The 13,331-nt window shown below is 42.3% G+C and overlaps 2 protein-coding genes across 16 annotated transcripts in view; one reads left to right on the forward strand and one right to left on the reverse strand.

Annotated features, from left to right (window-relative positions):
- The window catches only part of KIF4A (kinesin family member 4A), a 104,367-nt gene extending 94,531 nt beyond the window's left edge, over window positions 1-9,836 (reverse strand). For 4 of the 7 annotated variants that reach the window (XM_057718010.1, XM_057718008.1, XM_057718009.1 and 1 more), the window contains exons 1-6: window positions 9,754-9,836; window positions 9,272-9,412; window positions 9,053-9,167; window positions 5,082-5,272; window positions 3,605-3,697; window positions 654-820 (exon numbers count right to left, since the gene is read on the reverse strand). In XM_057718010.1, the coding sequence (XP_057573993.1) occupies window positions 654-820; window positions 3,605-3,697; window positions 5,082-5,272; window positions 9,053-9,167; window positions 9,272-9,391 (686 nt within the window). In that variant the 5' untranslated portion in view covers window positions 9,392-9,412; window positions 9,754-9,836. Of the gene's footprint in view, window positions 1-653; window positions 821-3,604; window positions 3,698-5,081; window positions 5,273-9,052; window positions 9,170-9,271; window positions 9,413-9,555; window positions 9,679-9,753 lie in introns of those variants that run through there. The other 3 variants (XM_057718007.1, XM_057718006.1, XM_057718011.1) reach the window with 3 other exon arrangements.
- A 110-nt stretch (window positions 9,837-9,946) lies between these two features.
- PDZD11 (PDZ domain containing 11) lies at window positions 9,947-12,978 on the forward strand. 9 transcript variants are annotated; one of them, XM_057719132.1, is made up of 7 exons: window positions 9,947-9,996; window positions 10,522-10,621; window positions 11,039-11,122; window positions 11,391-11,447; window positions 11,802-11,900; window positions 12,123-12,183; window positions 12,342-12,978. In XM_057719132.1, the coding sequence occupies exons 2-7, from the start codon at window positions 10,535-10,537 to the stop codon at window positions 12,374-12,376; spliced, it is 423 nt and encodes a 140-aa protein (XP_057575115.1). In that variant the 5' UTR covers window positions 9,947-9,996; window positions 10,522-10,534; the 3' UTR covers window positions 12,377-12,978. The 9 variants fall into 9 exon arrangements, 8 of the variants coding, with proteins under 8 accessions (XP_057575115.1, XP_057575118.1, XP_057575121.1 ...); XM_057719131.1 differs by having other exon boundaries at window positions 9,980-10,080; XM_057719134.1 differs by having other exon boundaries at window positions 9,986-10,038.
- Window positions 12,979-13,331: the final 353 nt, after the last annotated feature.

Genomic DNA, 13,331 nt, shown 5'->3' on the forward strand with positions numbered 1-13,331 from the left:
CCATAAAAAGGAATGAAATTGAGTTATTTGTAGTGAGGTGGATGGACCTAGAGTCTGTCATACAGAGTGAAGTGGGTCAGAAAGAGAAAAACAAATACCGTATGCTAACAGATATATATGGAATCTAAAAAAACAGTACTGATGAACCTAGTGGCAGGGCAGGAATAAAGACACAGACGTAGAGAACGGACTTGAGGACACAGGGCAGGAAGGGGAAACTGGGACAAAGTGAGAGAATAGCGTTGACATGTACACACTACCAAATGTAAAATGGATGGCTAGTGGGAAGCTGCTGCATAGCACAGAGGGGTGGGATAGGGAGGGGGGGAGGGAGGCTCAAGAGAGAGGGGATATGGGGATATATGTATAAATACAGCTGATTCACTGTTGTACAGCAGAAACTGGCACAACATTGTAAAGCAATTATACTCCAATAAAGAACTGAAAAAAAAATAAATAAATGAGGGAATTGGTATTAAAAAAAAAAAAATCTCACCTGCCAGCTCTCATTTTCTTTCAAGTCAGTCCAAATGGCTCCATTCATTACTAATGCTCAGAGTACTGATGTCTGGTTGTCAATTCAAGAAGCAACCTATTATTCAACTTTAGTAGAACTAACGTTAAAAATCTTGACTCTTTAAACTGTAACTTACTTGTCACTTTTCTTTCTTTGCTCTATGGAGATTGTAAAGATGGCATGAGATCGGGATGACTGGGAGTTCATAGCTGTGGAGGCCACAGTCCTACAGTTGTTGCCCTGCTCCAAACAGGAAACAGTATCCAGGGCAACTAAAACAGTCTTCTCAGTGAGTCCCACAATCTAATTTAGAGAAAGAAAAACTCTTGTATGATTCAACTTCAAATATTTCATTGGAAACATAAGGATTGGTGGTTTCAAAAATAATGCCTTGATGTTTCAGTAGAACCTCAATAAACAGTCACACTAATAAGGACTGTTTTAGCTAGCAACTCTGTGATCACTGGAAACCAAGGTCTCTAATCTTTGCTAGGGACCTCTAAGACAAGGATGCCAGTCAATAGTGGAGCTACAAAGGACCTCTAGATTTTATGGTAGCAATGGATAGGTGCCTTCTAGGGAGCCCCAAGTGAAGATAAGCTTTGGCCCTAAGGACAGCAAGGGCAACACAAATAGCTATGGTATTTCTCTTTGCAATGTTCTCCTCCATGTGGCCCTATGTTCCTCCCTATATCTTGGGCCCATTTTATACTTGATTTTCACTAGGAGAAATAGCATGGTACAATTTCCACTGGATTAGGAAGCCAGGAAAACAGGGTCCTGGGCTTGGTACTGTATCTACCCAGGAGAATTTGTACAAGTTAAAATCTCTTGGAGCCCGTGGAGATCGAACTAGATGATTATGAAGTCTCTTCTAGCCCCAATATGCTATGATTTTATTACTCCATAGCTCCCAAATCTACATCTGTGGCCCTAATTTCTAGTCCTATATTTCAAATTGCCTGTTACTTACACTTTGACATCAGTGAATTATAAAACCGAACTCATCTTCCTTCCACCAACACTGATTCTCTCCACTACTTTTTCATTTCTAAGATCTCTATTCTCAAAACCTCAGATTCACCTTTAATTCCACCTATCCCCCCATATCTCACCTATCACCAACTCCCAGTCTTCTTTTGAATCCATTCCTTCCTTTTCCTTTCCACTTCTACCTGCCTAATCCAGGCCCATATTACCTCATGCCTGAAAAATAAGGCAAAGTTTTCCCAAATTGTCCTTCCTCATCCTAGTCTTTCTCCTTTTCAATCCATTCCTGTTTAGCCTTCTGAAAATCCTGATTCCTAAAATGTCACCAAACTCCTAAGCCCTATGCTAGATAATGAGGGTACAAAGAGATTTTAAGATACTCTCCTAACCTCCCATGGGCTAACTTACTCGGAGATATACACATAAGATAAAAACTTGGTAAAAGCAGCCACTGCACTCCTTCATTTGGAAGTATTAAGTAGCTTATATACTATTCATGGGGATAGAAACTAAGCTCTTTAGTCTGGCTTCATAATCTGGTCCTAACATATCTCCTATTACTTCCCAACCCATATCCTTTAATGCAGACCAATCTAGTCTTAGGAATATATTTTCTGCTTTCCTCCTTAAGCTATTCCTTACTACAAGAATACCCTTACTTCTTTACTTCCTTATATTCCATCCATCCCGTCCGAAGAGTGCTTACAAACTTGTCCTTACCTACCCCAACGTGAGTCAGAAACTCAACACTTCTCTGTATTGCAAATTTCCCCTCAAATAGTGCTTGGGATTTAATTCCTGCCTTGGTATAGGACATGTAAACGATCTTAGTACTGGGTCAAGACCTGGCTCAGTACCAACACTCTTTCTGGTGGCATGCATTTTACCCAGGTTTCTTATCCTCACTATCCAAATCGTCTTCCTGTATTCCACGCTTATCAGGCTTTCAAAATAGGTCTGATCCTTCAAGCCTTCCTTTTGTGCCTGGCTAATGACTTAACAATCCGGAAGGAAAAAAATTGCAGAAGCATAGGCACCTGCCCCTCAAGCACCTGCACCCTAAATTTCAACTTTCTGTGCAGGGAAGAGAAGAAGGAGAGGACGATGGATAACGTATTATTTTACCACGTTTTCCTAAATCTGTACTACCCTACGGTCATCCACTTCCTACCTCAAATTCTTCCACTCCCGAATACTCATTTCTGCCTGTTTTCAACACTGGCCTCTGGATGTGGCCCACTCCCATATACAAAACTCCCAATCCTGCCTCAAACTTTGTTCAGCTACAGCTGCTCAGCCTACATCTATACCATGTGACAGAAGCCTCTCAAATAAGTGATCTCTTCTTCCTATGGTACTTATAAATTAAAATTTTTTATACCATTTTACTTTCTAAATATCATTCCAGAGAACTAGCACAATGTCTGTTACAGTGCTGTCTAACAGAATTTTCTAAGACCATGTTCTATATCTGTGTAATCCAATACAGTAGCCACTAGTCATGTGTAGCTATTGAGCACTTGATATGTGGCTGGTGTGACTGAGGGACTGAATTTCAAATTATATTCCATTTTAGTTCATTTAAGTTTAAATAGGGGCTTCCCTGGTGGCACCTTGGTTAAGAATCTGCCTGCCAGTGCAGGGGACACGGGTTTGATCCCTGGTCCAGGAAGAAGCCCAAACACCGCAACAAAGAGTAGCCCCCACTTGCCATAACTAGAGAAAAGCCCACGTGCAGCAACAAAGACCCAACACAGCCAATAAATAAATAAATATTTACAAAAAAAAGTTTAAATAGCTATTTGTGGCTAGTGGCTCCCATACTGGACAGCCCAGCCTCAGAACTCTGTAAATAGCCAATAAATACTTAATTGATATTAGCATTCCTTCAAGAGGTAATAGGAAGGTGATAAAACTTTCTTCCCCACAAGAGTTCCCATCTAGGAATTCTAGATTAACAAAGGGAATTAGGACCACACAAAATCTGAAAGAATAAAATGTTAGTAGTCATTTAAAACCACAGTGGCAAATAAAAGGAGTGTGAACTTTAGTAGTGGCCAAAATTTTAAAATAACATCAAATGAGAGACAAACACACCTTTATGCCTTCCTTAGGATCCTCCCGTATATTTATTTGAGGGGCTTTCTCACGAGATGGGCATAGAAGATCCAAGATTTCTTCATTGTAAATCTGGTATTGTTGAAAACAAAGTGGTAAAAATAAGATGTTAACAGTGGTAATTGAGGAGTGGTGGGACCACAAGTGACTTTTAAAATTCTTTGTGACTTCCTGTATTAAAAAAAAAAACTTTTTTTGCAATAAACATATTATTTTTATAATTAAGAAAAGGATTTTAATCCTACATGTAATCATTTGATATTTATAAGAATAAATTCACATATTACTTGTAACAAAATTGACACTGGTCTCTTGAGTTTCTTAGGAATAGCAGACACAATGAAAAGTTGCATGGGTGCCCAAATTCATTTCTTTGAGGGTGTCATAACAACATCACCTTCACCGATTTTGTTAATATGTAAGTAACGGGTCCTTAGTGGAGGGTGGAAGTGGGAATCAAAAGGGAGAAGTGGCAACCAATATTTCAACAACAACCAGAACTTTAAGTACTAAAAGAGTGTTTGCACATAGTAAGCACCATGTTTGTTTGCTATTACTGTTGTTGCTACTATTTAATATAGTAGGTTCCTAAGTTATTTTTACATTTGGTCACCTTGGCCACAACTGGGTCAATCAAGTGATTCAAGAAGCCTAATCTTAATGATGTTTAACTCCTCACCTTCCAACTCTATACCTCCTATACCTATTAACATATTGAGATTCAACTTCAGGATGAACTATTCACATACTATTTATAATTGCATGTTTAAATTATATGCATTTAATTACTGCTCTTTAAAGATAAGACAGCTTATCACGGCTATGGAATCAACCAGCTAGTTTCCCAGAAGCTATAAAGTTCCCTAAATATGTGTTTCTGGTGTCATGAGGTTAGATGTAACTGGTCGGTTTACTTGTATACTGATATATATACTAGAACGAAAATATCCACAAAGGCTGTGACTTTGTTTTCTTCACTGATATATCCCAAATACATAGAACAGGGCCTGTACTCAATAAATATCTGCTGAATAAACACTCTGTCATCACTTACACATCTCAGCACCCAATTTTTATAACATTCTTCATGGAGTAGCAGCATTATCACTCAAGCCTTGAAAAAGCAAAGGGATATCAAATATTTTTCTACAGACTCTGCAGAGAATCAATAATAGATGGCAAACTGGAATTAAAGGATTCCTATCATCTTTTTTATATGGGAATGCCAACTCCCCTAACAATCAGGTTAAACAGGCTGTTCTGACAACAAGGAAAGAACTGGGTGGGAGACAGATTCAATTGAGCCAGTAAGTTTTCTCTATCAATTTATTAAAATGTAATTTACTAAATATGCAATTTATTAATTTGAGTCATGCCAGGAAAAAATCTGATTTGTGTTTATTTTTCTACCCAAAGATAAATTTTCATTCAGAATAGTTAAAGATAAATCATTTACCTCCAAGTATGAAACTTTCAAAGTAAATTCGAAGTCACTCTTTCTCTCAATTTCTTTGAAGAGCAGTTGTATTACCCTAGGAATGACCCCAACTGTTGGTTCATGTTCTTGCTCTGCAGTGTATGCGCCTCCCATCGAATAGGTTTTTCCAGAGCCAGTTTGCCCATAGGCCAGGACGGTTGCATTGTATCCTGGCAAAATAGAAATCCCATACGTGGTGGTGCGAGAATATTTTCATCCAGTCAATACACTCCACTGACTTCAGCAATTACTTGTAACAAAATTGTGACTGCTCTCTGAACACAAGGGTCTCTTAGGAATGTGAGACACAAAGAAAGGTTATAAGGGTATCACGACTTTGCCCTACTCCAAAGAAGCAAAGAAGAAAAATATCAGACCTGAATGTGCGCCCCTCTTGATAGCCCTTAAAAGCAAGGAAGTAAGGGCTTCCTAGGTGGCGCAGCGGTTAAGAATCCGCCTGCCAATGCAGGGGACACGGATTCGATCCCTGCTCCAGGAAGATCCCATATGCCGCAGAGCAACTAAGCCCGTGCGCCACAACTATTGAGCCTGCCACAAGAAGAGAAGCCATGGCAATGAGGAGCCCACGCACCACAATGAAGAGTAGCCCCCACTCACCGCAACCAAAGAAAGCCCGCACACAGCAAAAAAAGACCCAACACAGCCAATTAAATAAATAAATTAATTAATTAAAAAAAAAGCTAGGAAGTAAAACACTTAAAGATATGGCTGAGATAATGAAGGTGGCCAAGTCACCGTCTAAAAGCCATTCAGAGTTTTATAATCCTATCTTCTCTTTACTTTGAACAATTCTACATTATGGGAACTAAATGAAAGTCTCAGAAGCTGCATAAATAGAAGGGAGTCCAACAAGTATTTCTTTGATTAACAGAGTCTTCATTTGAAAAGGCAACAGAGTTGCTTTTTACAGTCAATGAAAGCATGCCTCCCTATCTGAACGCTCAGACTGCATTTGGACCATATTATCAGGCTCCCCGTAGAAATGTCATCATTTAAGTATCATTCAATACGATACATGCCCTTTGCTTTTTTTTTCTTTTTAAAAGAACTTATTCATCTAAATGAAGACCTTGATGTTCTGGAAGATCTTAAGATGTTAAATTGAGATTTTCACGGTAATAGATTGCTAGTGTCACCTGGCATGACTCTGGGGCAAGAGAATAACATTTCATAATCTTCTCAATACCACAGACATGTATATATAGTAATAACTGGAGAAACCAAGTTTCAGCACTTTTTACTAAAAACTCAGGGGGCTGTTGAGCTGGCTGAAAAAGACTGGCTTTCTCTTTGCAACTAAGAGCAATGTTAACCAAACGCATATATATTGGAATCACTTTCTACTTTATATTGCCTCTAAAGATGATAATTCTCATAGTTTCCCAAGTTAAGAATATGAAAGTAGAACTACAGTGTTCTTACTAAGCTGTGAAGGTACATTCTGAGGAAGATAACAAGATAATGAAGGGTCTGGATACCACATTTTTTTAGGAATGGCTAAAGGAAAGGAGGGGTGGTTAATTAGAAGAGACTTAGAATCAAATAATGGTCCTCCAAATATGTAAATAGGAAAAAGATGAACTTCATAGTGGAGAAATCTGGCAGATATCACCTTAATCAAATGATCAAAATGAACATCAATTGTAATGGAACAAATCAAAATCGTGTGCTGCCTGATAGAACTCAAGAAGAAGAATACAGCACCACTTCTGTGATGTTCCTGCTAAAGATATATTGATACAACCTGGATATAATCATAAATAAACATCAGACAAAACAAAATTGGAAAACAGTTTAGAAAATAACTGGCCTATTAGTTAAAAAAAAAAGAAAGAAAATAACTGGCCTGTGATCTCCAAAATTGTCATGATCATGAAAGTCAAAAGACTGAAGGAGTTTTAGAACAAAGGAGACTACAGAGGCAGTACAACTAATACAACATGATTTTGAACTAGATCCTTTTGCTATAAAGGGCATTATTGGCACAACTGGCGAAACTTGAATGAGGTCTGAGCACCAGATGGTAGTGATGTAACAATGCTAATTTCATGATTCTGATGGTCGTATTGTAGTTATGTAGGAGAGAGTTCTTGTTTGTAGCAAATATACACTAAAGCAGCGGTCTCCAGTTTTTTGACACCAGGGACCAGTTTCGTGGAAGACAATTTTTCCCGGGGAGCGGAGGATGGTATCAGGATGATTCAAGCACATTACATTTATTGTGCACTTTATTTCTATTATTATTACATTGTAATATATAATGAAATAATTACACAACTCACCATAATGCTGACAGGAGGCGGAGCTCAGGTAGTAATGTGACTGATGGGGAGTGGCTGTAAATACAGATGAAGCTTCACTTGCTCACTCACAGCACCCCCTCACCTCCTGCTGTGCGGCCTGGTTCCTAAGAGGCCACAGACCAGTAGGTCTGTGGCTGGGGGTTGGGGACCCCTGCACTAAAGTATTCAGGGGGCCATCAGGTCAACAACTCAAGTCAAATGGTTCAGGAAAAAAAAAGTTCTTTATGCTATCCTTGCAACATTTCTTTAAGTTTGAGATTATTGTTTTAATATTTTAAAAATTTGAAACAAAGTGTTCGATGTGTGCTGAGCCATGACATCATTTTAAAAAGTGAAAACAAATATGTGAATAGCTGTTGCCTGGAAGAAGGCTTCTGTTTGTCTAGAGGGATGTACTAATATCACTGGGTAGAAACTACCAGGAAGCAAATTTCATCTCAATATAATCTAACACAATTAGAGTTGTCCAAAAACCATTCAACAGGACTGCCCTGTGTATGAGTCAGTGATATCCCTGTCAAAGGAAAAGAATTTAACCAGGTGCTGGAAGTTCACTTAACAGAGATATCACTAGAAAGTATTTTTCTTTGGATGGAAAGTTAGACTAGATGATGTACAAATATCCCTTTCAACTTTAAGGGACTAATATGCCATGGTTCTACTTCTTTTAAATAGCCCTCTGCTTTGAATCCTGAATAACCACTGTACTAGAATAACGATTAGACCCCTCTCAGACACTGCTCCCTTCTTCAGAATTTTGCCATGGTCTTCAATAACACTAAAGCCTTAGCTTCTGTAATCAAGATTAGTAACTGGTCAGGGTATTTGGGGGCTTTAGAAAATCTCCAAGATTTGATTAAAATCTCAAATATTTTAACTTTTAAAATATTTTTTCTTAAAGATAGGAGCAAAAAGTTTAACATTTCTAATGTATTTAAAAGTATGGGGACTTCCCTAGTGGTCCAGCGGCTAAGACTCCACGCTCCCAACGCAGGGGGCCCTGGTTCAATCCCTGGTCAGAGAACTAGATCCCAAATGCCGCAACTAAGAGTTAGCATGCCACAACGAAGATCCTGCATGTGGCAATGAAGATCATGTGTGCTGCAACTAAGACCCAACGCAGCCAAATAAATAAAATAATTTTAAAAAATTTTAAATAAATTCACAAAAGAAAAAAAGCACAAGTGATAAATGTCAGTAAAATAAAAAGATTAAAACAAAATAGAAGTATGTATGTAGTCATCTACTTCCTTTGAACACTTCCAGGGCCTAGAACCTATGTTATTTATCTCTGAATCCCTCAACAGGCTTTGCAGTGCCTGGGCCTCAAGGAGATCCTCATCAGCACCCATCAAAGAGGTTAGAATCTAATGAGGTTCCAGGACAAACAAACAAAAACGTACACAAGTCAAGGATGAGAAGAGCCACAGAAAGCAAATATAGTATAAAACTAGTTTCAAGGGTACAAGTGATATTGGGTGAGTTCTTAGGTTGTGGACTTTTTGAAGGCAGGACTCATGCTTCTTCCATTCCTGTATTGGCAGCACCCAATCGCAGTGCCTAACACATAGTGTATGCTCAAGAACGGTTTGAAGAATCAAGCTGCGAAGAATCAAACTGCCTCACCTTTAAATACGCCTTTTATGAGTGGTGCTACGGCAGTACTGAAGACTTCCTCCTGTTCAGTAGAGGGGTCAAACACAAAATCGTAGGTAAAGGATTTGTCAGTACCAACCACCACCTAGAGAAGGCAACGGACAAGGAGTAAGAAAAAAAAAATGAAATGCCAGACCATGCCCCTCACTGCCAGCTGTTCAGAGGCAGGCCCAGGATTCCGCTACGCACCTGAGGTTCCCCGGGTACGAAGGAAAGGCACATCTGGCAACCCTCATTAATCTCTTTGGGGACCAGAGGGCGACATCGCAGTGCCACTCTTACAGGAATGCCCTTCACTTCTTCCTTCATGATCCTACCTCGGCACCGTCTCTGCAGGGGCGGAAAAAAGATGCTCGCTGATGACTCTTGGTAGGTCAGCAGGGGTTGGAGGGCGTCCTCCCTCAGTTCCGGCCCTCCTCGGAGGGTGTGGTGGGTTAGGGAAATTAGCTACGGTGGTAGCCTCCCCCACCCACCGGGATCGCTGCTTCGGGCAAGTCACTGTCCCTCGGGCTTTGCCACGACAGGACTGCCCGTCAGCCCGACCCTCTGAAGAGAGCAAAGTGGCATCTGAAATGGAAAGGAAAAGCCCAGCGGAGACGACGACAAAGAACCAAAACCCCAGGGTACCGGGAAAGGCAGATCCTGAACTAAGGTGTGCCCCCTTAACTCACCAAACTAAACGTCCCTTCCCCGGTCTCCCGCTGCCCTGTCCCAACCGGAGCTTTAACCGCCAAGTTTCAAATCACTCCCGGAGGCGCCAACCAATCGGAGCGCAGACAGCCTGTGGGCGGAGCACGCACGCGGCGCGCGCAGGAAGAGGCGTTGGGGAGGGGAGGGCCTGCGCGCCGCACCCTGACCCCACCCCTTTCCCACTCAGCCGAGCATCCGTTTCCGGTTCCCAGGCCGAATTGACGGTAAACGGAGTCACCGGCGCTTGAGGCCTGCGGGCGGGAGAGGTTGTACGACGACTTTTAGAGCGTCGTGGGCGCAGGGCTCAGGCAGGATGCGGGACGGGTATCTGGAAGGTGGCTGGTGGTAAAGGAAGGGCCGATCTGGGGACCTCCACCATTACTGATCGCAATAGGGAATGTGGGGCGGTGCCTTGCCCCGCGTCCCTGTGGATCGTTGGAGTCAGCACGCCCTTGAATTTCGAAAGGAGTCAGATACTTTTAGACGCGATCCGAATTGCCTCTTCTGTAGAATGAAGACGGTAACATCTGTTTTGCAGGATTGTTGTGAGAAAGGGGATCATTTCTATAGTGTACCTAACAGGTTGCTTGGCATCCAGATATTCAGCCAAGCTGATAGTTTTCTTCCTTCTGTGGGCCGGGCTTATAGACTGACAGCCTTGGAATGGATTGGGGTGGTTTGCTGAAACTTGCTGGGCTGCTTTCCCTTTTGAACCATTTTCTCAGCTTTGATTCACCCTTCTATTCCAGGGCCTTGCTGGAAATGGACAGCCGGATTCCTTATGATGACTACCCAGTGGTTTTCCTGCCTGCCTATGAGAATCCCCCAGCATGGATTCCTCCTCATGAGGTGGGAACCATCTGTACAGGGATTTTTTTCCCCCATAGGCACGAGATGATATATGAAAGGTAGAACGGCAGGGTTAGAAAGCTCAGGGGAGAGTGACTCTTAGCCAGAAGTTAGATTCTGAGCAACTGGGCCCATTGGGAGCTTCTTATGGAATCCTCCTGCCAGAGCCCATTTACACCAGAGAATTCTGGATATTCAGAGCCCTAATTTCTATTTTGTTGAGGTAAAGAAGTGGGGAGCTACTGGGTGGCTAGCACTTTCCCATTGTTATCAATTTACCTATTTGGACAGTGTTATCTGTTCTACTTAAACTAAGTCCATGACTTTCCTTCTCCTGGCTTCAGGGAGATGCATTTGTTTTCTAGATGAAGGTAGTAGGACTTGTAGTAAGATTTCTGGGGTTGCTGTGTCTTGCAGAGGGTATATCACCCAGACTACAATAATGAGTTGACCCAGTTTCTGCCCCGTATCGTCACACTGAAGAAGCCCCCTGGAGCTCAGGTGAGCTTATGGAACAATTGCCTCTTATTCCAGGCTAGATTTGTCCGTACCAGGCCCAGACTTTGGCCATGGTTGAGGGGACAGATTGGGAAGCAGGTAGGGAGGTAAAGAAACTTCCTTTTACGGGCAGAAAAGCTGAGATGCCACTTCCACAACTTCTGACTTCTCTCTGAGGGACACAAGGCAAGCTATCATATCGTGATGCTACTAGATGTTCTTGTGTCTGTGGTCTGTAGTGAGCCCCCCTTTCTGTGCTCTTGTCTTACAGTTGGGATTTAACATCCGAGGAGGAAAGGCCTCCCAGCTAGGCATCTTCATCTCCAAGGTGCGTGTGCCTGGTAGGCAATATGTATAGCTACGTCCCTTTGTTAAGTGATCAGGTTGAAGAACCCTGATGTCCCAAGGCTGGGGAGAAGGATGATTCAGTAGACTCATAGAAGGGGCATAGTGGGGATACCCTTGACCACGTAAAACTTCCCACCTGGCAAGCCACCTGTTTCCCTGTATTGAGACACACACACACACACACACACACACACACACACACACACACACGTGTGCGCGCGCGTGCACACACACACAAAACCAATAGTACTTTATGTTTGAATAGCACTTAATTTCACTTATATTCTTTGAAATTATCCCATCTTGATCATATATGTTCTCTCCTTACCAACAGGTGATTCCTGACTCTGATGCACACCGAGCAGGACTTCAGGAAGGGGACCAAGTCCTAGCTGTGAATGATGTGGATTTCCAAGATATTGAGCACAGCAAGGTGAGCACAGCACCTGGGCTGTGGTGAGACAAGAAGCCATCCCAGGTAGGACACAGTGGATAAGATTAGCCTAACATGTAACTTGATAAGAATTTCTCCCTGATAAGAGGGAAGCAGCTATTAGTGATCCAGAAAGTTGGAGTGGCAGACTACATTCCTCCTGTTATGATTCTGTCCCGGCTCATATCTCTTCATTTGTACAAGCTGCTTTGTTCCTCCCAGGCCGTTGAGATCCTGAAGACAGCTCGGGAAATCAGCATGCGTGTCCGCTTCTTTCCCTACAGTAAGTGCTGCTCTCTTTTTTGCTTACCTGGCAGGGCCCTCAGTAGGAACTCTTTAAATACTGATTACTTGAGGCCCCACAAGTTGGGATGGGGAGTTGGGAGCTCAGGCCAGAAAATAACCTGTTCTTTTCCTCCTTTTCTTTCTTCTTTTCCCCAGATTATCATCGCCAGAAAGAGAGGACTGTGCACTAAGAGAGTTTCAACCCACAGCCCTCCACATGGAATCTTCTAGGACAAGCTAGCTAGGCCTCAGGGAAGTCACTTGGGAAATTCTACTCTCAGCCCCACCTTGGCAGAGTGGAGTAGGGAGAATGGGGAGACAGCGAAGCCCTGCACTGAGCCAGCTGGCCAAGTGCATTATCCCAACTGTACTGCACTTTGAGTTTCCTAGTTTTCTAGGTGGGCTTCATTCCTGGAGGGAGAAGGATGATGATGTCTAGGCATCGCTAAGCCTGTGGAGAACCCTGCTAGAGAAGGCAGCTGACATTTATTCAATACCATGTGCTAGGCAATTCCACATATGTCGTGTCATTTTCATTAACGTATACAAATCTTGGGGGCCTCCCATGTATAATCTGCCTGGCCATCTCATCCCATCCTTTTACTACCAGTCCCATACACTTTGGAGTCTCCAGTGGAACCCTGTTTTTTCCCCCTCCCTCCTGTCTTCTCCCCCCAAAAAGTAAAACACAATGCTGAGGAAATGCTGGTGTGACTTTTGGATGATACTGATTGTTAAATGCTCTTGAGATAAAAATAAATAGAAGCACTTTCAAAGACAGGAGCCACTAGAAGCAGCAGAGCAACACCATATGTACTTTACAATTATCTCTCTCAGGCCAGAACATTAGGGAGACCCAGGAAGCTTATCTACAGTATAACTGAAGAATGGTATAGGATGAGGGGTACTGCAGGAAACAGTGCCCCTTCCCCCCTGAGCTGTGGCCATTTCTCTGCAGGGGGCAGTGTTAATATAGTTCTGTCTTCTCTTTTCCTAGATTCTTTCATCTGGAACATAAACTGAGAGAGAGGCTTAGGTGCATTTCTTTTCAGGGACAGCAGTAAGAAATTTGTTCCCAATTTCCGCCTTGTTGGTTGAATAGTACTGACTCCTGATTTCTCCCTTGTCTTCACCCCAGCCCTCAAG

The sequence above is a fragment of the Hippopotamus amphibius genome, chromosome X (assembly GCF_030028045.1).
Source record: "Hippopotamus amphibius kiboko isolate mHipAmp2 chromosome X, mHipAmp2.hap2, whole genome shotgun sequence".
NCBI classification, from domain to species: Eukaryota; Metazoa; Chordata; class Mammalia; order Artiodactyla; family Hippopotamidae; genus Hippopotamus; species Hippopotamus amphibius.